Source organism: Oncorhynchus gorbuscha, linkage group LG09 (assembly GCF_021184085.1).
Source record: "Oncorhynchus gorbuscha isolate QuinsamMale2020 ecotype Even-year linkage group LG09, OgorEven_v1.0, whole genome shotgun sequence".
NCBI classification, from domain to species: Eukaryota; Metazoa; Chordata; class Actinopteri; order Salmoniformes; family Salmonidae; genus Oncorhynchus; species Oncorhynchus gorbuscha.
The window spans coordinates 86,106,157-86,130,247 of NC_060181.1; the positions used below are offsets into that span (position 1 = coordinate 86,106,157).

At 44.8% G+C, this 24,091-nt stretch overlaps 1 protein-coding gene across 3 annotated transcripts in view; it reads left to right on the forward strand.

The window, feature by feature from the left end:
- LOC124044216 (immunoglobulin-like domain-containing receptor 2) overlaps positions 1 to 24,091 on the forward strand; it is a 30,487-nt gene that overhangs the window by 513 nt on the left and 5,883 nt on the right. For 2 of the 3 annotated variants that reach the window (XM_046363779.1, XM_046363780.1), the window contains exons 2-6: positions 4,717 to 5,046; positions 10,781 to 10,900; positions 19,428 to 19,484; positions 20,463 to 20,609; positions 20,779 to 20,943. In XM_046363779.1, the coding sequence (XP_046219735.1) occupies positions 4,717 to 5,046; positions 10,781 to 10,900; positions 19,428 to 19,484; positions 20,463 to 20,609; positions 20,779 to 20,943 (819 nt within the window). The remainder of the gene's footprint in view (positions 1 to 4,716; positions 5,047 to 10,780; positions 10,901 to 19,427; positions 19,485 to 20,462; positions 20,610 to 20,778; positions 20,944 to 24,091) is intronic. The other variant, XM_046363781.1, reaches the window with a different exon arrangement.

A 24,091-nucleotide genomic window follows, 5' to 3' on the forward strand; every position in this document is an offset into this window, starting at 1 on the left:
ATCATTTATCATTTAAATAGGTGTTGTTATTCAGACAATATCCATGGTATGCATGCACTCCAATGGGTCACATAGATATCTACTAGGCAGAGAATAATACCTTAAGAACTTACTCTGAGGGTCTACTAGGAAAAATAATTTTGGAGATCAGTCTGATACAGAGAATATTTGTGGAGTGGTCTATGTTGTGTTAGCCTAATTTTGAGGGGGTAAATTAATAGAAAATGCAACCATGATTTAATCTAGTATTTTGAAGAGGTTTTTATGAGTAGAATTATACAAAACGAATCTGTGTCTAGTGTGTAAACCCAACAGGAAGTCAAGTCAGTGGTGGAATGCCTGGCAGGAAAATGGTGTCAGTTGTTGAAGGAGGAAAGGGTCTGATGTGGTCAGGAAGCACGGAGTGACTCAGAGATTTAATCAGGAAGAGCCCAGTAGACTTGAATGATAAACCTGAGTTTTGTGTAGTAGCCCACTCATCAAGAAACCCCTTTTTAATGGTGTATGTTAGGTAGTTGCATGCCTTTTTGGTATTTTGTTGTTGTGAATATGAATTAGAGAAGAGTGTTATGTTGTTGTGAGATGAATCAGGACCATAGGTACAAATGTAGGAATATGTCATAATTTGTTGTCACACTTGTGGGTGTTTTTAGAAGTTTACAAATGTGTTTTGGAGTGCCTGGTTTCATGCATGAACACTTTTTATGTTCTCCAATAGAGAGATGCTGAGACAGGCTTACACCTTTTTAGCAAAGGTTCCACAAAACAATGACAATGTTTTTCTTGGTTGTACGTGAATCCTGTGGTTACCAAGGTGTCTCACCCTGTCCATTCTCTCTGTCCCGATCCCCCCTCACTACACTGTAAGGACCTCGTCTAACGGTTTGGTTCAAATCTCTAACAGCTTATTGGCTGTTCACACCCGACTGAACCAGACATGATTATTTCATTGGTTGGAGTCCTCCCATCCCCCTCCTCCATGCTACTGTCCACACAGGATTCTCCAGGATGGAGGGGGGGGGGGGGGTACTAATGCCAAACAATGGGCCAAAGGGCCATGAACAAATGGACAAAGGGAGGGCCACAGCTACCCCGTGGACGGGATTTAGGAGCACGGTTCTTCTCCCTGCTGTCTCTTTCTCCTCACACGTTCTTATTCTCCATCCCTCTCATATTCAAAATGAAAAGAAACACAAACAGAACTGTCACTTTTTTCTCCCACAATTTCAATTCAATTTGCTTTATTGGCATGACGTAACAATGCAGTTATTGCCAAAGCTTACTTTGGAAATGTATAATATTAAAATAATAATAATCAGTATTGTCAACAGTAACAAGAATAAGAGTCAAAATAACCATACATTGAACAATGACAATAAGCATAGAGGACATGTGCAGGTTGATTGGTCTGTCAGACACTGTTCCTCATCTTATGGCAGGCAGCAATGTAGTGCGCTGCCAACCCACAGCTCTTTGCGTCCTCTCCCAACAAGACAGGTAGCCTGCTCACATCAGAGAGGTCTTTGAAACCTTGAATAAGGATTTCAAATTTGAGGAAATAACACTCTAATTGTTTTGTCAGGAAATGCAACTCTGTCTCCGGTTCTGCTGTGGTGCAGTGGTTGCACAGCCATTCCTCTACAGGGAGCCAGGGTTTCCTGTGTCTACCCTTCTCCATGGCAAGGCTGTGCTCACTGAGCCTGTACTTTGTCAAGGTGTTTCTAAGGTTTTGATTAGTAACCATGGTCAAATAGTTTGCCACCATGTACCATCGATTTAGGGCCGGATAGCACTGCATTTTGCTTTGTGCTTGTGTTTCCCAATAATAATAATAATATCATGTCATTTTGTTTTGACTGTGTTGTAATTTTGTTTATTATGATTGATTGGATGTTCTGGTCCTGAGGCTTCAGTGTATCAGTAGAACAGGTTTGTGAACAGCTGGATGAGAGGACTTTGCTCAGCTCTTTGCATTGCAGGGCTTGGTAATGATATGAGAGGGGGCACTGTATTTCCCATGTCTCTCTTTCTGTCTGTCTCTGTCCTCTTTCTCTCTCTCTGTCTGTCCTCTTTCTCTTTCTCTTTCTCTCTATCTGTCTCTGTCCTCTCTCTCTCTCTCTCTCTCTCTCTCTCTCTCTCTCTCTCTCTCTCTCTCTCTCTCTCTCTCTCTCTCTCTCTCTCTCTCTCTCTCTCTCTCTCTCTCTCTCTCTCTCTCTCTCTCTCTCTCTCTCTCTCTCTCTCTCTCTCTCTCTCTCTCTCTCTCTCTCTCTCTCTCTCTCTCTCTCTCTCTCTCTCTCTCTCTCTCTCTCTCTCTCTCTCTCTCTCTCTCTCTCTCTGTCCTCTGTCTCTGTCCTCTGTCTCCGTCTCTCTTTCTCTGTCTCATTTGTTTTGTGCTCTCCAGAGGTAACACATCTTCTTCAGACTCTGTAGGAGGAGTGGATGAACCGTTGGCACAGGGTCAGATATTTATCTGCCATTAGTCACAACTTCTAAATGGAACTCTAGAACATTTGAAGGCCATCACCGTGAGTCACCCTGGCTCCTCTTTAGTACATAGTGTAAAACAGCTTCCCTCCTTGTCTCATTCCCTTCATATGAACTAAACTGCTCCTAAGGAGAGAGCCACTGTGTAGAACCCTTTGTTGTGATTTCCTCTTTTCAAGGAAACGTTTGGAGTCTGTTCCTGCTGCCTACCCCACCCAGAACTAAAGGGACTGGGAAATGTTTGGAATCAGTTCCTACTGCCTACCCCACCCAGAACTAAAGGGACTGGGAAATGTTTGGAATCAGTTCCTGCTGCCTACCCCACCCTGAACTAACGGGACTGGGAAATGTTTGGAATCAGTTCCTGCTGCCTACCCCACCCAGAACTAACGGGACTGGGAAATGTTTGGAATCAGTTCCTGTTGCCTACCCCACCCAGAACTAATGAGGCTGGGAAATGTTTGGAATCAGTTCCTGCTGCCTACCCCACCCTGAACTAACGGGACTGGGAAATGTTTGGAATCAGTTCCTGCTGCCTACCCCACCCAGACCTAATGGGACAGTCTGGAGTTGTTGACTGATCTGTCTCTGGCCCCCTCACTGTTCTTCTTTATTACGATAACCCCCTACCTCCCTACTGCAATCCTGCCCCCCACGAACGGTGGAATGTAGTCTCTGTGACTGCCCGCGTACAGGAGAGAGGAGCCCCCATACCATCTCTCTCTCACCCCAGTTGGAGACTGAGTTGCAGTCATCATTACACATACGCACGCACGCACGCACGCACGCACACACACACACACACACACACACACACACACACACACACACACACACACACACACACCACTTCCACCACCCCATCTCACTATCTCATATTCTCTCTGTTCTCAGCCTTTTATCTGACCCACTGAACAACAGGAGCATTCCACCTCTGCAGTCTGTCTCTGATGGGCCCTGTGCTCTCTGTGGGGTAGAAAACAAACAAACCCCCTCGTGAGTTTAGTGGTCTGGAATCCCCTTAAACTTTTGGATGTACAAGGGGTATGTAAGGGAGAGTTGGACTGAATACGTATGGGTAGAGGCTATATAATAATAAGACCAACAATAATAATAACAATAATAATGATAATAATAATTATACATGGGACTTATATAGTACTTTTGAAAGAGCCAAAGATGCTTGGTTAAAGTGATGATGGACGGGGGCATTTCAAAGCTGGTGTTGGAGAGCATTCAACTGTGAAGTCTAATCTCTCCTTGCCATTTGCATGTTTCAATGGCCGTTCAAAATATATTGTATGTTAAAAGGTCTTGTATGCAGACTGCTGTTAGTAAGAATTTCACTGTCGGTCCACACCTGTTGTTTACGAAGCATCTGACAAATAGAATTAGATTTGGATTTGGTACGTAGAATGGGACACATCACCGTGACTTCTGACTCCTCCATCCATGGGTATGTGGAGGGGTCTCTGCCCTCTTATCCTGAACTACCCCGTGTGTTTTTAACCTTCTGACTCCTCCATCCATGGGTATGTGGAGTGGTCTCTGCCCTCTTATCCTGAACTAGCCCGTGTGTTTTTAACCTTCTGACTCCTCCATCCATGAGTATGTGGAGTGGTCTCTGCCCTCTTATCCTGAACTACCCCGTGTGTTTTTAACCTTCTGACTCCTCCATCCATGGGTATGTGGAGTGGTCTCTGCCCTCTTATCCTGAACTACCCCGTGTGTTTTTAACCTTCCCGTGAAAATACAATCTGGAATTGTTTTGATTATTGGAATTAATAACTTCTCCCCCCTCTCTTTTCTCTCTCATTTTATTTCATTGTGTGTGTCCGTGTTCATGATGTGTGTGTGTGTGTGTGTGTGTGTGTGTGTGTGTGTGTGTGTGTGTGTGTGTGTGTGTGTGTGTGTGTGTGTGTGTGTGTGTCCGTGTTCATTGTGTGTGTGTGTGTCCCTGTCCGTTTTCGTTGTGTGTGTGTGTGTGTCCGTGTTCGTTGTGTGTGTGTGTGTCCGTTTTTGTTGTCTTTGTGTGTCCGTGTTCATTGTGTGTGTGTGTGTGTGTGTGTGTGTGTGTGTGTGTGTGTGTGTGTGTGTGTGTGTGTGTGTGTGTGTGTGTGTGTGTGTGTGTGTGTGTGTGTGTGTGTGTGTGTGTGTGTGTGTGTGTGTGTGTGTGTGTGTCCGTGTTCGTTGTGTGTGTGTGTGTGTGTCCGTTTTCGTTGTGGGTGTCAGTCTGTGTGTGTGCTGGGGTGCAGGTGACCGTTCGGGAGGAGAGGCGTTTCGCCATGCTCTTCCAGTCCGTGGTACTCCAGTGCCAATACCACACACCCTCCACACAGACTCCTGTGGTGCAGTGGTGGTACAAGTCCTACTGCCGTGACCGCACGCAAGACTCCTTCACCTTCCCCGAGAGCCTGGGGGTCCAGGGGTCCGAGCTGGGCGCCGCGGCCCAACTGGAATGCTCGGACAGCAGCCGCACCGTCCGCATCGTAGCCTCCGGCCAGGGTGCCTCCATGACGCTGGCTGAGCACTACAAGGGCCGAGACATCGCCATCGTCAACAGTACTGCGAATATTTCTAATGGGTTGATTTGTATTGTGTTCATTTAAATTGTGTGTGGAGGTGTTTATAGTTTAATGAGCTATTGTGTGTATGACTAGAAGGCAGTGCTTGAGAATATGTTGTGAGGGAAGATGTGCGCACACTTGCACATGACACACACACACACACACACACACACACACACACACACACACACACACACACACACACACACACACACACACACACACACACACACACACACACACACACACACACACACACACACACACACACGCTTAAATGCTGTTTTGTTTTTTTTCACCTTTATTTAACCAGGTAGGCTAGTTGAGAACACCTTTATTTAACCAGGTATGCTATTTGAGAACACCTTTATTTAACCAGGTAGGCTAGTTGAGGACAAGTTCTCATTTGCAACTGCGACCTGGCCAAGATAAAGCATAGCAATTCAACACATACAACAACACAGAGTTACACATGGAATAAACAAAACATAGTCAATAATACAATAGAACAAAAGAAAACAAAAAGTGCAAATGAGGTAAGATAAGGGAGTTAAGGCAATAAATAGGCCATGGTGGCGACGTAATTACAATATAGCAATTAAACACTGGAATGGTAGATGTGTAGAAGAGGAATGTGCAAGTAGAGATACTGGAGTGCAAAGGAGCAAGATAAATAAATAAATACTGTATGGGGATGAGGTAGGTAGATAGATGGGCTATGTGCAGGTGCAGTGATCTGTGAGCTGCTCTGAAAGCTGGTGCTTAAAGCTAGTGAGGGAGATATGAGTCTCCAACTTCAGAGATTTTTGCAGTTTGTTCCAGTCAGTTTGTTGAGTAGAGTGTTGGAGGCTATTTTATAGATGACATCACCGAAGTCGAGGATCGGTAGGATGGTCAGTTTTACGAGGGTATGTTTGGCAGCATGAGTGAAGGATGCTTTGTATAGGAAGCCAATTCTAGAATATATTTTGGATTGGAGATGCTTAATGTGAGTCTGGAAGGAGAGTTCACAGTCTAACCAGACACCTAGGTATTTGTAGTTGTCCATGTATTCTAAGTCAGAGCCGTACAGAGTAGAGATGCTGGACAGGGGAGCAGGTGCGGGCAGTGATTGGTTGAATAGCATGCATTTAGTTTCCCCTGCGTTTAAGAGCAGTTGGAGGCCACGGAAGGAGAGTTGTATGGCATTGAAGCTCGTCTGGAGGTTAGTTAACACAGTGTCCATAGAGGGGCCAAAAGTATACAGAATGGTGTCGTCTGCGTAGAGGTGTACCAGAGAATCACCAGCAGCAAGAGCAACATCATTGATGTATACAGAGAAGAGAGTCGGTCAGAGGATTGAACCCTGTGGCACCCCCATAGAGACAGCCAGAGGTCCAGACAACAGGCCCTCCGATTTGACACACTGAACTCTCAGAGAAGTAGTTGGTAGACCAGGCGAGGCAATCATTTGAGAAACCAAGCCTGTCGAGTCTGCCAATAAGAATGCAGTGATTGACAGAGTCGAAAGCCTTGGCCAGGTCGATGAATACGGCTGCACAGTAATGTCTCTTATCGATGGCGGTTATGATGTCGTTTAGGACCTTGAGCGTGGCTGAGGTGCATCCATGACCAGCTCTGTAATCAGATTGCATAGCGGAGAAGGTACGGTGGGATTTGAAATGGTCGGTAATCTGTTTGTTAACTTGGCTTTCGAAGACCTTAGAAAGACAGGGTAGGATAGATATAGGTCTGTAGCAGTTTGGGTCTAGAGTGTCACCCCCTTTGAAGAGGGGGATGACCGCGGTAGCCTTCCAATCTTTGGGAATCTCAGATAATAGAAAAGAGAGGTTGAACAGGCTAATAATAGGAGTTGCAACAATTTCGGCAGGTAATTTTAGAAAGAGAGGGTCCATATTGTCTAGCCCGGCTGATTTGTAGGGGTCCAGATTTTGCAGCTCTTTCAGAACATCAGCTATCTGGATTTGGGTAAAGGAGAAATGGGGGGGGGCTTTGGCGGGTTACTGTGGAGGGTGCCGGGCAGTTGACCGGGGTAGGGGTAGCCAGGTGGAAAGTTTGGCCAGCCGTAGAAAAATGCTTGTTGAAATTCTCAATTATAGTGGATTTATCAGTGGTGACAGTGTTTCCTAGCCTTAGAGCACTGGTTCAGCTGGGAGGAGGTGCTCTTATTCTCCATGGACTTTACAGTGTCCCAGAACTTTTTTGAGTTAGTACAGGATGCAAATTTCTGTTTGAAAAAGCTAGCCTTAGCTTTCCTAACTGCCTGTGTATATTTGTTCCTAATTTCCCTGAAAAGTTGCATCTCACGGGGGCTATTCGATGCTAATGCAGAACGTCACAGGATGTTTTTGTGCTGGTCAAGGTAGACAGGTCTGGAGTGAACCAAGGACTACAGTGCCTTGCGAAAGTATTTGGCCCCCTTGAACTTTGCGACCTTTTGCCACATTTCAGGCTTCAAACATAAAGATATAAAACTGTATTTTTAAAACAGCTCAGTGAGGTTGGATGGAGAGCATTTGTGAACAGCAGTTTTCAGTTCTTTCCACAGATTCTCGATTGGATTCAGGTCTGGACTTTGACTTGGCCATTCTAACACCTGGATATGTTTATTTTTTAACCATTCCATTGTAGATTTTGCTTTATGTTTTGGATCATTGTCTTGTTGGAAGACAAATCTCCGTCCCAGTCTCAGGTCTTTTGCAGACTCCATCAGGTTCTCTTCCAGAATGGTCCTGTATTTGGCTCCATCCATCTTCCCATCAATTTTAACCATCTTCCCTGTCCCTGCTGAAGAAAATCAGGCCCAAACCATGATGCTGCCACCACCATGTTTGACAGTGGGGATGTTGTTTTCAGGGTGATGAGCTGTGTTGCTTTTACGCCAAACAAAACGTTTTGCATTGTTGCCAAAAAGTTCAATTTTGGTTTCATCTGACCAGAGCACCTTCTTCCACATGTTTGGTGTGTCTCCCAGGTGGCTTGTGGCAAACTTTAAACGACACTTTTTATGGATATCTTTAAGAAATGGCTTTCTTCTTGCCACTCTTCCATAAAGGCCAGATTTGTGCAATATACGACTGATTGTTGTCCTATGGACAGAGTCTCCCACCTCAGCTGTAGATCTCTGCAGTTCATCCAGAGTGATCATGGGCCTCTTGGCTGCATCTCTGATCAGTCTTCTCCTTGTATGAGCTGAAAGTTTAGAGGGACGGCCAGGTCTTGGTAGATTTGCAGTGGTCTGATACTCCTTCCATTTCAATATTATCGCTTGCACAGTGCTCCTTGGGATGTTTAAAGCTTGGGAAATCTTTTTATATCCAAATCCGGCTTTAAACTTCTTCACAACAGTATCTCGGACCTGCCTGGTGTGTTCCTTTGTTCTTCATGATGCTCTCTGCGCTTTTAACGGACCTCTGAGACTATCACAGTGCAGGTGCATTTATACGGAGACTTGATTACACACAGGTGGATTGTATTTATCATCATTAGTCATTTAGGTCAACATTGGATCATTCAGAGATCCTCACTGAACTTCTGGAGAGAGTTTGCTGCACTGAAAGTAAAGGGGCTGAATAATTTTGCACGCCCAATTTTTCAGTTTTTGATTTGTTAAAAAAGTTTGAAATATCCAATAAATGTCGTTCCACTTCATGATTGTGTCCCACTTGTTGTTGATTCTTCACAAAGAAATACAGTTTTATATCTTTATGTTTGAAGCCTGAAATGTGGCAAAAGGTCGCAAAGTTCAAGGGGGCTGAATACTTTCGCAAGGCACTGTATATCTATTCCGAGTTCTACATGTTTTGAATGGGGCATGCTTCTTTAAGATGGTGAGGAAGGCACTTTTAAAGATTAGCCAGGCATCATCTACTGACGGGATGAGGTCAATGTCATTCCCGGATACCCCGGCCAGGTCAATTAGAAAGGCCTGCTCGCAAAAGTGTTTTAAGGAGCGTTTGACAGTAATGAGTGGAGGCCGTTTGACCGCTGACCCATTACGGATGCAGGCAATGAGGCAGTGATCGCTGAGATCTTGATTAAAAACAGCAGAGGTGTATTTGGAGGGTGAGTTAGTTAGGATGACATCTATGAGGGTGCCCGTGTGTACAGATTTGGAGTTGTACCTGGTAAGTTAATTGATCATTTGTGTGAGATTGAGGGCATCAAGCTTGGATTGTAGGATGGCCGGGGTGTTAAGCATGTCCCAGTTTAGGTCACCTAGTAGCACGAGCTCAGAAGATAGATCGGGGGCAATCAATTCACATATGGTATCGAGGGCACAGCAGGGGGCAGAGGGAAGTCTATAGCAAGCGGCAACAGTGAGAGACTTATTTCTGGAAAGTAGAAGCTTGAATTGTTTGGGTACAGACTTGGACTTAGTAATACAGAACTTTGCAGGCTATCTTTGCAGTACATTGCAACACTGCCCCCTTTGGCAGTTCTATCTTTGACGGAAAATGCTATAGTTAGCGATGGAGATGTCGAGGTTTTTGGTGGTTTTTCTAAGCCAGGATTCAGACACGACTAAGACATCCGGGTTGGCAGAGTGTGCTAAAGCAGTGAGTAAAACAAACTTAGGGAGTATGTTAACATGCATGAAACCAAGGCTTTTACGGTTACAGAAGTCAACAAATGAGAGCACCTGGGTAGTGGGAGTGGAGCTAGGCACTGCAGGACCTGGATTAACCTCTACACCACCAGAAGAACGGAGGATAAGTAGGATAAGGGTACGGCTAAATGCTATACGAACTGGCCGCCTAGCACGTTCGGAACAGAGAGTAAATGGAGCAGGTTTCTGTGCACGATAGCATAGATTTAAGGTTACAGTATGTCAGTGCTTTAGTGTTATAAGCAGTGGTCCGTAATGGCCTGTGTCACTTGTCCCAGTCTCTATACTGTTTGATCCGTCTCCCAACAGAAATTGTGAACGCTTGTGCTTGCCGTTTCCTGTTCCTCAAATAGTATTTATCTGTCTGTCTTACACAATACACCAGGCTCCCCAACACACACACACACACACACAAATTACCCATTGGTTTCCTTACCCTGTGAGCAGTATCTGGGCAAAGTATGACAGAAATCCATGCTTTAGTTTAGTTTTCCTGGCACTTTCCAAATGCTAACATTTTAACATTTTTGGTACAAATCCCATCCAAGTCATGGAACCCATTTTTCAGATCTATAAGTTACTTTGTTGAGATTCACAATACATTTGAGATTTTTGAGGGTGATTTGAACATGATGCACAAAACAAATGCTAATATCGGTGCCATGACTCCAATGAGGTTTGTGCCACAAATCCTAAAATATTAGCATTTGGAAACAGTGCGAGGGAAACTAAACCGAAGCATGGATTGCTGTCATACCTTGTCCATAAACGGCTTACAAGGTAAGGAACCCAATGTGTAATTTGGGTGAAATGTCCCATTAACGACAATGCCCACTGTTCACAATGGAGTGGTCTCTGCCCTCTCTTATCCTGAACCACCCCATTGAGCTCCTTATCAAAAGGAAACACACACATTCTTTGTTCTGCCTTTCAAAGAGAACACCAACCTTTTTGTTCCTTTTAGCTAAACACCCTCCTGTTTCATAAATCATAATAGAAATCTGTAGGATGTATGAATGTGTCAAATGTCAATGTATCTTTGAGGATTGTTCAGTACATTGTTTGACTACGGGTATATAATTCTATGACAGTATACCGTTGTGTATCTGACCCTGTCCAGAGGCGGACCTGCGGATCGGGGACCTGCAGTGGGGCGACAGCGGAGTGTACTTCTGTAAGATAGTCATCGCTGACGACCTGGAGGGGAAGAACGAGGGCCAGGTGGAGTTACTGGTGCTGGGTGAGTGACCACAGGAATGAACCCCACAGCACACAGGAAGTAAACATTCAACACAGGATGTCAAACCACCTCAACATCAAAGAGGAAGGGATAGAACGGAAATTAACATTCTGTTGAGGCTTTCTGTCCTACTTTTTTGAGGTCCTCTCTTTTTAATATATATATTTTTTTAATTCACCTTTATTTAAAACAGGTAGGCTAGTTGAGAACACCTTTATTTAACCAGGTAAGGCAAAGTTGAGAACACCTTTATTTAAACCAGGTAGGCCAGTTGAGAACAAGTTCTCATTCACAACTGTGACTTGGCCAGGATAAAGCAAAGCAGTGTGACACAAACAACAGCACAGATTTACACATGGAATAAACAAACATACAGTCAATAACACAATAGAAAAGTCTATATACAATGTGTGCAAATGAGGTAAGATTAGGGAGGTAAGGCAATAAATAGGCCATAGTTGCGAAATAATTACAATTTAGCAATTAAACACTGGAGTGACAGATTGGATGTGCTATTTACAGATGGGCTATGTACAGGTGCAGTGATCTGTAAGCTGCTCTGACAGTTGATGCTTAAAGTTAGTGAGCGAGATATGAGTCTCCAGCTTCAGTGATTTTTGCAATTCAATTTGTTCCAGTCATTGGCAGAAGAGAACTGGAAGGAAAGGTGGCCAAAGTAGGAATTGGCTTTGTGGGTGACCAGTGAAATATACCTGCTGGAGCACATGCTACAGGTGGGTGCTGCTATGGTGACCAGTGAGCTGAGATAAAGGCGGGGCTTTACCTAAGCAAAGACTTATAGATGACCTGGAGTCAGTGGGTTTGGCGAAGAATATGAAGCGAGGGCCAGCCGATGAGAGCATACAGGTCGCAGTGGTGGGTAGTATATGGGGCTTTGGTGACAAAACGGATGGCACTGTGATAGACTGCACCCAATTTGCTGAGTAGAGTGTTGGATGCTATTTTGTAAATGACATCGATGAAGTCAAGGATCGGTAGAATCGTCAGTTTAATGAGGGTATGTTTGGCAGCATGAGTGAAGGATTCTTTGTTACGAAATAGGAAGCCGATTCTAGATTTAATTTTGGATTGGAGATGCTTAATGTGAGTCTGGAAGGAGAGCTTACAGTCTAACCAGACACCTAGGTATTTGTAGTTGTCCACATATTCTAAGTCAGCACCGTCCAGAGTAGTGATTCTAGACAGCCAGGCAGGTGCGGACAGCGATTGGTTGAAGAGCATGCATTTAGTTTTACTTGCATTTATGTCACATTTATGTCTGTAGCAGTTTGAGTCTAGAGTGTCTCCCCCTTTTGAAGAGGGCATTCCAATCTTTGGGAATCTCAGACGATACGAAAAAGAGGTTGAACAGGCTAATAATAGCGGTTGCAACAATTGTGGCGGATCATTTTAGAAAGAGAGGGCCCAGATTGTCTAGCCCATCTGATTTGTGGGGGTCCAGATTTTGCAGCTCTTTCGGAACATCAGCTATCTGGATTTGGGTGAAGGAGAAATGGTGGAGGCTTTGGCAAGTTGCTGTGGGGGGTGCATAACTTTTGACCAGGGTAGGGGTAGCCAGGTGGAAAGCATGGCCAGTCATAGAAAAATTCTTATTGAAATTATCACTTATCGCGGATTTATCAGTGGTGCCTGTGTTTCCTAGCCTCAGTGCAGTGGGCAGCTGGGAGGAGGTGCTCTTATTCTCCATGGACTTTACAGTGTCCTAAAATTTGGGGGAGTTTGTGCTACAGGATGCAAATTTCTGTTTGAAAAAGGATTGTCTGAAAGGATTTGGAAGTTGGGAGTTGTGGGATAGGAAACACTTATTTATGGTCTTCTCTCACTTTCTGAACCTGACCACAGCACCTAGTGTAAGTAAGTCTATGTGTTTGTTTGTTTGATATGGTTCGTAGTGATGTGCTTTGTTATAAATGTCCCGGCTCTAGAAGGCGTCTACATTCCAAAGTGCACTTACAACTGTTGCCATGACAACGCTGCTGCTCTGCACGGTTCTGATCCTCTCTGAGAGGACCTATTGTTTGGCTGAGCTTACCGCTGTAGAACAACAGACATAACCCTGACATAGCCATATATTATAAACCTTTATAACCTCAAATATAGTGTCAGTATAGGCCAGGTAGACATAGGCTACATAACAGAGAGCTCACAACATACAGTACCTATGTGGAATAAGGTAATTACACATACATTACACATACAGTACACATGCATTACAGACAGTAGTTCTAGTTAATTGTTGTGAGTTATGTAATCCACTTCTTAAGGTGTTTCAATGGCAAAAGACTAAAACATGTAAAGGGTCAGTGGTGTAGCATGTAAATGTTATTTAACCTTTATTTATCTAGACAAGTCAGTTAAGAACAAATTCCTATTTACAATGGTGGCCTACCGGGGAACAGTTAACGGCCTTGTTAAGGGGCAGAACGACAGATTTTTACCTTGTCAGCTCGGGGATTCGATCAAGCAACCTTTCGGGTACTGGCCCAATGATCTAACCACTAGGTCACCTGCTACCTGCCACCCCTGATGGTCAGTGGTATCGCATGCTAAGGGTCGGTGGTATTGCATGCTAAGGGTCGGTGGTATCGCATGTTAAGGGTCAGTGGTATCGCATGTTAAGGGTCAGTGGTATCGCATGCTAAGGGTCAGAGGTATCGCATGTTAAGGGTCAGTGGTATGGCATGTTAAGGGTCGGTGGTGTCGCATGTTAAGGGTCAGTGGTATCGCATGCTAAGGGTCAGAGGTATCGCATGCTAAGGGTCAGAGGTATGGCATGTTAAGGGTCAGTTGTATCGCATGTTAACCTCTTGCTCCTACCTGGCACGCAGGCGTCCCATCTAGAGCTCTGAAAATGCAAATGCGCTACGCTAAATGCTAATAGTATTAGTTAAAACTCAAACGTTCATTAAAATACACATGCAGGGTATTGAATTAAAGCTACACTCGTTGTGAATCCAGGCAACAAGTCAGATTTTTAAAATGCTTTTCGGCGAAAGCATGAGAAGCTATTATCTGATAGCATGTAACACCCCAAAAGACCCGCAGGGGACGTAAACAAAATAATTAGCATAGTCGTCGCTACGCAAACCGCACAAATAAAATATAAAACATTCATTACCTTTGACCATCTTCTTTGTTGGCACTCCTAGATGTCCCATAATCACTATTGGGTCTTTTTTTCGATTAAATCGGTCCATATATAGCCTAGATATCGATCTCTGAAGACTGTGTGATAAACGGAAAAAAATTGCGTTTCATAACGTAACGTCATTTTTTTAATTCAAAAAGTCGACGATAAACTTTCACAAAACACTTCGAAATACTTTTGTAATGCAACTTTAGGTATTATTAAACGTTAATAAGCGATCAAATTGATCACGAGGCGAAGTATACTCTTTAGCTGTCCGTCTGGAAAAAATGTCTGTGTAACTCTCAACCAAAATATCCGGTCGGAGACCGGAGGGAATCGATTCCCTTGATTCGGTTTGATCAAGAATCAAAGCTGAATCAAATGACAAGACTCTAGACATTGTGTGGAAGCTGTAGGCACTGAAACCTCGGCCTCATGTAATTCGGTTCACTTTGAACAATTCCTGGAAGTGGCGCAAGGATATTTATTTCCATTTTCAGTGATCAGATTTTCTTGCACTTTTCGATGAAACGCATGTTCTGTTATAGTCACAGCCGTGATTTAACCAGTTTTATAAACGTCTGAGTGTTTTCTATCCACACATACTAATCATATGCATATACTATATTCCTGGCCTGAGTAGCAGGGCCATTTTTAACAGAATGTTCAAAAAAGTAGAGGGTCGACTGAAGAGGTTAAGGGTCAGTGGTATCGCATGTTAAGGGTCAGTGGTATGGCATGTTAAGGTTCAGTGGTATGGCATGTTAAGGTTCAGTGGTATGGCATGTTAAGGGTCAGTGGTATCGCATGTTAAGGGTCAGTGGTATGGCATGTTAAGGGTCAGTGGTATCGCATGTTAAGGGTCAGTGGTACGCTTGGATTGCGTCCTACCTGACAGGTCGCTCCTACCAGGTGGCGTGGCGAGAATCTGTCTCCTCACCACGCGCTCTCACCACTGGTGTCCCCCAGGGCTCTGTTCTAGGCCCTCTCCTATTCTCGCTATACACCAAGTCACTTGGCTCTGTCATAACCTCACATGGTCTCTCCTATCATTGCTATGCAGACGACACACAATTAATCTTCTCCTTTCCCCCTTCTGATGACCAGGTGGCGAATCGCATCTCTGCATGTCTGGCAGACATATCAGTGTGGATGACGGATCACCACCTCAAGCTGAACTTCGGCAAGACGGAGCTGCTCTTCCTCCCGGGAAGGACTGCCCGTTCCATGATCTCGCCATCACGGTTGACAACTCCATTGTGTCCTCCTCCCAGAGCGCTAAGAACCTTGGCGTGATCCTGGACAACAAACTGTCGTTCTCAACTAACATCAAGGCGGTGGCCCGTTCCTGTAGGTTCATGCTCTACAACATCCGCAGAGTACGACCCTGCCTCACACAGGAAGCGGCGCAGGTCCTAATCCAGGCACTTGTCATCTCCCGTCTGGATTACTACAACTCGCTGTTGGCTGGGCTCCCTGCCTGTGCCATTAAACCCCTACAACTCATCCAGAACGCCGCAGCCCGTCTAGTGTTCAACCTTCCCAAGTTCTCTCACGTCACCCCGCTCCTCCGCTCTCTCCACTGGCTTCCAGTTGAAGCTCGCATCCGCTACAAGACCATGGTGCTTGCCTACGGAGCTGTGAGGGGAACGGCACCTCAGTACCTCCAGGCTCTGATCAGGCCCTACACCCAAATAAGGGCACTGCGTTCATCCACCTCTGGCCTGCTCGCCTCCCTACCACTGAGGAAGTACAGTTCCCGCTCAGCTCAGTCAAAACTGTTCGCTGCTCTGGCTCCCCAATGGTGGAACAAACTCCCTCACGACGCCAGGACAGCGGAGTCAATCACCACCTTCCGGAGACACCTGAAACCCCACCTCTTTAAGGAATACCTAGGATAGGATAAAGTAATCCTTCTCACCCCCTCCCCCTTAAAATATTTAGATGCACTATTGTAAAGTGGTTGTTCCACTGGATGTCATAAGGTGAATGCACCAATTTGTAAGTCGCTCTGGATAAGAGCGTCTGCTAAATGACTTAAATGTAAATGTAAATGGTATCGCATGTTAAGGTTCAGTGGTATGGCATGTTAAGGGTCAGTGGTATTGCATGTTAAGGGTCAGTGGTATGGCATGTTAAGGTTCAGTGGTATGGCATGTTAAGGGTCAGTGGTATCGCATGTTAAGGGTCAGTGGTATGACATGTTAAGGGTCAGTGGTATGGCATGTTAAGGGTCAGTGGTATGGCATGTTAAGGGTCAGTGGTATGACATGTTAAGGGTCAGTGGTATGGCATGTTAAGGGTCAGTGGTATGGCATGTTAAGGTTCAGTGGTATGGCATGTTAAGGGTCAGTGGTATGGCATGTTAAGGGTCAGTGGTATGACATGTTAAGGGTCAGTGGTATGGCATGTTAAGGGTCAGTGGTATGGCATGTTAAGGGTCAGTGGTATGGCATGTTAAGGGTCAGCAGACGTGGGGCAGCAGACGAGCTGACTTTGGCTTTGTACACACACCACCAGAGTTTGAGTTGTTGAACCCATTTTAATTCCTTCAGAGTTAGTCTGTTTATGTGTAGAACCCTCCTCCTACTCCTCTCACCGAGTGGGGCCAGTCTCCCTTCTCTCTCTCGGGTTACTGTCTACTGTATTTATATGCCTGTTAAGGGCTAGGAGACCTCAGTGCATAGCGCACGGATGACTGTGCCAACATGGTGGGGCTAAACTGTCTCCTTCTACATTCGTTTCTCTTTCTCTCAGATTCCCTCCTTTTCTCCTTCTCCTGTTCTCTCTTTCTCTCAGCTTCCCTCCCTCTCTCCTTCTGTTCTCTTTCTCTCCGCTTCCCTCCCTTTTATTTTTTGGTATTTACTCTGAAGCACCTCATTTTCATCTACCCGTTCTTCCCTTGTCATTGTTTCTTCTCTCCTTCTATCTCTCCCTCCCTCCTCTCATCCCTCACCTTCCCCTCTGAGGCACATAGTTTCTCCCCTCCCTCCCTTCCGGTCGTCACTAGTTACCACAACAACAAAGTCATAAACCTTGCCTTTTTCTACAATTTATCTTCTTAAAATGTGATTTAAATTTAACCTTAACCCTAACCCTAACCCCAATGCTGACCTTATGCCTAACCCTAACCTTAACCACAATACTAACCTAATGCCTAACCCTAACCTTAAGACCACAAAGCACATTTTTGTTTACATACATATTTACGATATAGAACATTTTGACTTTGTGGCTGTGGTAACTAGTGGAAACCCCTCCTTCTCCTCCCTCACCTCCTTCCCCTCTCAGAGGCACATAGTTTCTCCCCTTTCTTTCTCTCTCTCTCTCCTATCCTCCCTCACCTCCTTCCCCTCTCAGAGGCACATAGTTTCTCCCCTTTCTTTCTCTCCCTCTCTCCTATCCTCCCTCACCTCCTTCCCCTCTCAGAGGCACATAGTTTCTCCCTTTTATTTCTCTCTCTCCCTCTCTCCTATCCTACCTCACTTCCTTCCCCTCTCAGAGGCACATAGTTTCTCCCCTTTCTTTCTCTCCTATCCTCCCTCACCTCCTTCCCCTCTCAGGGGCACATAGTTTCTCCCCTCTCTCAGGTTACTGAGCTCAGCTGGGTTTATATAACTAAGTGCCAGAGCACGGTGGTAGGATCAGTGTGTGTGTGTGTGTGTGTGTGTGTGTGTGTGTGTGTGTGTGTGTGTGTGTGTGTGTGTGTGTGTGTGTGTGTGTGTGTGTGTGTGTGTGTGTGTGTGTGTGTGTGTGTGTGTGTGTGTGTGTGTGTGTGTGTGTGTTATATCAGACGAGAGGAGTGTGAAACTTCTCTCCATGACTGCTGCCTACTCAGCATGGGCTGGAGCCTGTCTGGCCGTGGGAGTTTAGTCTGCCCCGACAGCTAGCAGACCTGTTGAACTAAATAGGCCATTCACACTCAATTTAGTATTTAGATGTAGGCCAACACAAACACACAAACACACTTCATGTGTGTATCCAGGTATTTTAGCATCCCCATTGAACCTGTCTAAAGAGATAAACATAGAGATTAGTTATCTTATTTTGGCGTTTGGGTGAGGGCATGGTCCCATTTCAACACCATTATTTCTTTCTATTTATCCCTATATTTCTCTCTCTCTCCAAAGCCCTTTATCCTTCTCTCACTCTGTCTTTATCTCCCTTAACCATTCTGTCTCCTCCTCTGTGTGCCTCTCTCACTCTCTGTCTTTATCTCCTGTCTCTCTCACTCTGTCTTTATCTCCCTTAACCATTCTGTCTCCTCCTCTGTGTGCCTCTCTCACTCTCTGTCTTTATCTCCTGTCTCTCTCACTCTGTCTTTATCTCCCTTAACCATTCTGTCTCCTGTCTCTCTCTCACTCTCTGTCTTTATCTCCCTTAACCATTCTGTCTCCTGTCTCTCTCTCACTCTCTGTCTTTATCTCCCTTAACCATTCTGTCTCCTGTCTCTCTCTCACTCTCTGTCTTTATCTCCCTTAACCATTCTGTCTCCTCCTCTGTGTGCCTCTCTCACTCTCACCGTTTAGCAGAAACAAAGCAGCCGTTGTTACCATGGCGATAGCGGTCGTCTGACCCTCTTTCCCCGATGAGCTCTAATTATTAATTGGTGTCCCAAAATGCTTCAGTGAAGTGTCTGTCCCCATTACACTCGGCTCCCATTCTCCCCCCCCCCTAGTCTGGGGTAGTGTGTATGAAGTGTCTGTCCCCCTTACACTCGGCTCCCATTTTCTCCCCCCTAGTCTGGGGTAGTGTGTGTGAAGTGTCTGTCCCCCTTACACTCGGCTCCCAATCTCCCCCCCCCTAGTCTGGGGTAGTGTGTGTGAAGTGTCTGTCCCCTTACACTCGGCTCCCATTCTCTCCCCCCTAGTCTGGGGTAGTGTGTGTGAAGTGTCTGTCCCCCTTACACTCGGCTCCCATTCTACCCCCCCTCCTAGTCTGGGGTAGTGTGTGTGAAGTGTCTGTCCCACTTACACTCAGCTCCCATTCTCCCCCCCTAGTCTGGGGTAGTGTGTGTGAAGTGTCTGTCCCCCTTACACTCGGCTCCCATTCTCTCCCACCCTAAACTGGGGTAGTGTGTATGAAGTGGGTGTGAAGATCTATTAGCATGACACTTGAACTTTGTCTTCACTCCTATTAACTTGAATCATGGGAAATTATTAATGATGATCACTTTGGCTTTAGAATCAGGTATTAAAGAATAGTTTGACTGTTCTTTTCCTCGACTTCGCTTTCGATGAATCTGTCTGGTAATCTCTATGCATGACTCTTAGTCAATAACTCCATCTGTTTGGCTGATTTGCCTCACCTTTGACCTCTGCCCACTGCTACTTCCTGTCTGCAGCGCCTCACCTCTTGCTCTCCTTCTCTCTGCAGGTAGGACAGGTATGCTGAACGATCTCCTGCCTGAGTTTGATGTGGAGATTATGCCAGGTATGGCTGCCTGCTTCCTCACCCACTGGCTACTGTGTGTGTGTGTGTGTGTGTGTGTGTGTGTGTGTGTGTGTGTGTGTGTGTGTGTGTGTGTGTGTGTGTGTGTGTGTGTGTGTGTGTGTGTGTGTGTGTGTGTGTGTGTGTGTGTGTGTGTGTGTGTGTGTGTGTGTGTGTGTGTGTGTGTGTGTGTGTGTGTGTGTGTGTGTGTGCCAAAAATGGCCTTTTCACCCCACCTGTTCCTTTCTTACCTGTTTCCTTCGGTGGCATCACCTGCTCTGGCTCTGCTCACCCTGTTCTCTCACTGTCCAATCAGCTTCTGGGAATATTGAATGATTTAACAACTGCAGAGTAAAGGACAAATCGGCTCGTTGCCTCGTCTTATATTCTGCCTCTCCGCAGTCAAGCATTAACTTACTCTCACTGTCACAATCATATTCTTGCAACAGGACTTATTCACAAGAAGCCCTACGCCCTCTCTCTTTTGAAGATGAGATCTCTCTCTGAAGAGGTCCACTTGGGATGTGTGTTTTCACAAGGGGCTGACTAAAGTGGCGTGTTTGTCGTTTTTTTGGTCACGGCCAGAGGAAGTTCATCATTAGTGTTGGGATGCTTTAGTGATGTGAGGCTGTGATAAGCCAGCAAGCCCTGCCTCTCTACACCTTGAACATTGGAGGGTTATTATTACCATAAATGTCAATGGTTTTTACAGATGTGCAGAAGATGTAACTGTAGTAAGTAACATGTAGTAACTCACTCAAGTAACAAGATGTGCATCTCTACTGTTTGTGGGATCTGTAGTCTCATTGATCTGTGTCTGTGTTCCAGAGTGGGTGTTTGTGGGTTCTGTAGTCTCATTGATCTGTGTCTGTGTTCCAGAGTGGGTGTTTGTGGGATCTGTAGTCTCATTGATCTGTGTCTGTGTTCCAGAGTGGGTGTTTGTGGGATCTGTAGTCTCATTGATCTGTGTCTGTGTTCCAGAGTGGGTGTTTGTGGGATCTGTAGTCCTGGGCAGTATCCTGTTCCTGTTGTTGATGGGGATCTGCTGGTGTCAGTGCTGCCCTCACTCTTGCTGCTGCTACCTCCGCTGCTGCTGCTGCCCCGACACCTGCTGCTGCCCACGCCACCGTGAGTAACACACACACACACACACACACACACACACACACACACACACACACACACACACACACACACACACACACACACACACACACACACACACACACACACACACACACACGGTCTTACATTCACTAGCGGTCTTACACAGTCTTACATTTGTACTGTTTTCTAGTCTATGAGGCAGGGAAGATGGTGAAGAGGGGCCAGCCTCCCCAGGTTGTTGTGTACCCCCCTTACTGCATCCCTGGGGTCCCCACCATGGTCCCCTTCACCCCGCCGTCCCTCGCGGAACCTAAGATGGTCTCCCTTCCCTCAGTGGAGAACAACCTGGCTGGGGGTGAGTGACCCGCCCCAGCATTGTGGGAAATGTAGTTTTGCATGATATATCAGGGTAACAATAACTACCGTTTGTAGAGGGTCTTCTGAGTTAACTTACCCTCTTCTTATGTTGGTCCTCGTCTTCTGTCCCAAACCTGGGTGGAGTTGTACAGGACTGTGTGTGCGCGCGCGCGTGTGTGTGTGGGGGGGGGGGGGGGTTGGTTTCATCCTCATCAGAAACCCTTCATTACATTCTCTATTAACTATTAATTTCCCCATTTGTAACAAACCAACCCTGATTACACTAAATGTCATCAATACCATCTGCTGAGACAATACATCTGTGTCGAATCAGTCAAATGTTGCTTGGTAACATTTGAAGGACTACCTATAAACTGCTTATAAACCATCATAAAAATGATTTATTATCCATTTGTAAACTTCTTTCTGTCAACATTAGTCTAATGTTTTAAATTCGACTTTCATATAGTTATACCATGAGATCAGACCGACCGTTGGGGTGGCGATGTCTTGAGAACAGCTTTGGTCATGGATTGTAATTTTGGTTAGGTCAGGGTGTGACATGGGTGATGTATGTGTTTTTGTGTTGTCTAGGGTTTTTGAATGTTGTATGTTTATGGGGGTGTTTTCCTATCTAGGTGTTTTTGTACGTCTATGGTTGTGTGTGTGTGATAGATTGGTTCTCAATTAGAGGCAGCTGTCTATTGTTGTCTCTGACTGGGAACCATATTTAGGCAGCCATCTTCTGTGGGTGATTTGTGGGTGATTTGCTCCTGGTTCCAGTGTTCCAGTGTTAGTGTTAACGTTACGGGACTGTTTCGTCTTCATTTATTGTTGTCAGTTTTTTGTTCATTGTTTAAACTTCCCCCTGAAGCTAGAACAGCAGAGTCCCTACCCATATTCTGAAAAACATCTGAAACCTAACCTCTTCAAATAGTATATTAAATAATCCTTCCCATCACAACAACCCCCTCCCCCAAAAACACTTAACCACCACTTGTACTTGACCCCCCCCCCCCCCCACACTTCTAGCTCTGACTCTACTGATTGCTACAATATTGAGGAACATTTACTTTCTCTGCCTGCGATGTGTGGTTGTCTTAAGATGAATGCACTAACTGTAAGTAGCTCTGGATAAGAGCGTCTGCCAAATGACAGAAATATATATATATATATATTCTTGTAAATTGACCGGACTGTTGCTTTTTCATCAGAAACTATAATATTGTTTGGTTCTGTATTTCACATGTTAATAAGTTCATTAGCATTCCAGTGGCAGTGTAATAAGGTATCCATTGTGCTTTGTTGTAAGCACACAGACATTTGTAGAGTGCAGTGTAATAAGGTATCCATTGTGCTTTGTTGTAAGCACACAGACATTTGTAGAGTGCAGTGTAATAAGGTATCCATTGTGCTTTGTTGTAAGCACACAGACATTTGTAGAGTGCAGTGTAATAAGGTATCCATTGTGCTTTGTTGTAAGCACACAGACATTTGTAGAGTGCAGTGTAAGAAGGTATCCATTGTGCTTTGTTGTAAGCACACAGACATTTGTAGAGTGCAGTGTAATAAGGTATCCATTGTGCTTTGTTGTAAGCACACAGACATTTGTAGAGTGCAGTGTAATAAGGTATCCATTGTGCTTTGTTGTAAGCACACAGACATTTGTAGAGTGCAGTGTAATAAAGTATCCATTGTGCTTTGTTGTAAGCACACAGACATTTGTAGAGTGCAGTGTAATAAGGTATCCATTGTGCTTTGTTGTAAGCACACAGACATTTGTAGAGTGGCAGTGTAATAAGGTATCCATTGTGCTTTGTTGTAAGCACACAGACATTTGTAGAGTGGCAGTGTAATAAGGTATCCATTGTGCTTTGTTGTAAGCACACAGACATTTGTAGAGTGCAGTGTAATAAGGTATCCATTGTGCTTTGTTGTAAGCACACAGACATTTGTAGAGTGCAGTGTAATAAGGTATCCATTGTGCTTTGTTGTAAGCACACAGACATTTGTAGAGTGCAGTGTAATAAGGTATCCATTGTGCTTTGTTGTAAGCACACAGACATTTGTAGAGTGGCAGTGTAATAAGGTACCCATTGTGCTTTGTTGTAAGCACACAGACATTTGTAGAGTGGCAGTGTAATAAGGTATCCATTGTGCTTTGTTGTAAGCACACAGACATTTGTAGAGTGCAGTGTAATAAGGTATCCATTGTGCTTTGTTGTAAGCACACAGACATTTGTAGAGTGGCAGTGTAATAAGGTATCCATTGTGCTTTGTTGTAAGCACACAGACATTTGTAGAGTGGCAGTGTAATAAGGTATCCATTGTGCTTTGTTGTAAGCACACAGACATTTGTAGAGTGCAGTGTAAAGCATATTGTCATTTGAAATTCCAAGACAGGGGACAAAAGCTGGATGTGTTCCATGGAATCAATTCTCATTTTATGGATTCTGTATCTATGTGACATATCGTCACTTCATAATTGGCTCAGATACCTTCTATAATGTCCCTCCCGAACTAAGAGCATGGAAAATAATCCTGCAGCAACAGGAAATGTGAATTATTGTGTGGATTATAATTAATGGACATTTCTGGCGGGGTTGATACATTTTTTGTTAGGACAAATCAGTGGAAATTACAAACTTTAGATGAGTTTTTAAACCTTGAATACTCCACAAGTTTTCATGTCCTGATGGGTGATCAAATTCAGGCAGGTCACCCTTGATACTAGTCAGTATTCCATATCCATGCATGTCTGCGGGCATCGGGAGATGATGATGAAACCGGCCACAAGGGGCAACAGTGAGCTCTGTTACCTTTAAGTAGGTTTGGGTTGTGGATGGGGATGGTGGATGGACATAACCTCCTGCCTCTGATTCCAAAGGTTGAATGGTCAAATCCAGCGATAGAAAGTTGTTTGTTAATTTGTTTTTGTTTTAAGCCTATCACAAACCTTAACCCTTAGCTTAACCATTCGGAGTTTGAAATTTGACGTCTGGAACAACTTAGGAATTTGACGTTTGAGAAACATGGATGAACATCTCATTCTGATGTGAGACTTTGAGAAATTGTAATTAAGATCCTACATCTGTACGATGAGGGCCATCAGCAAAAGCATTTGCTTTGGGAATAACCAATCTATA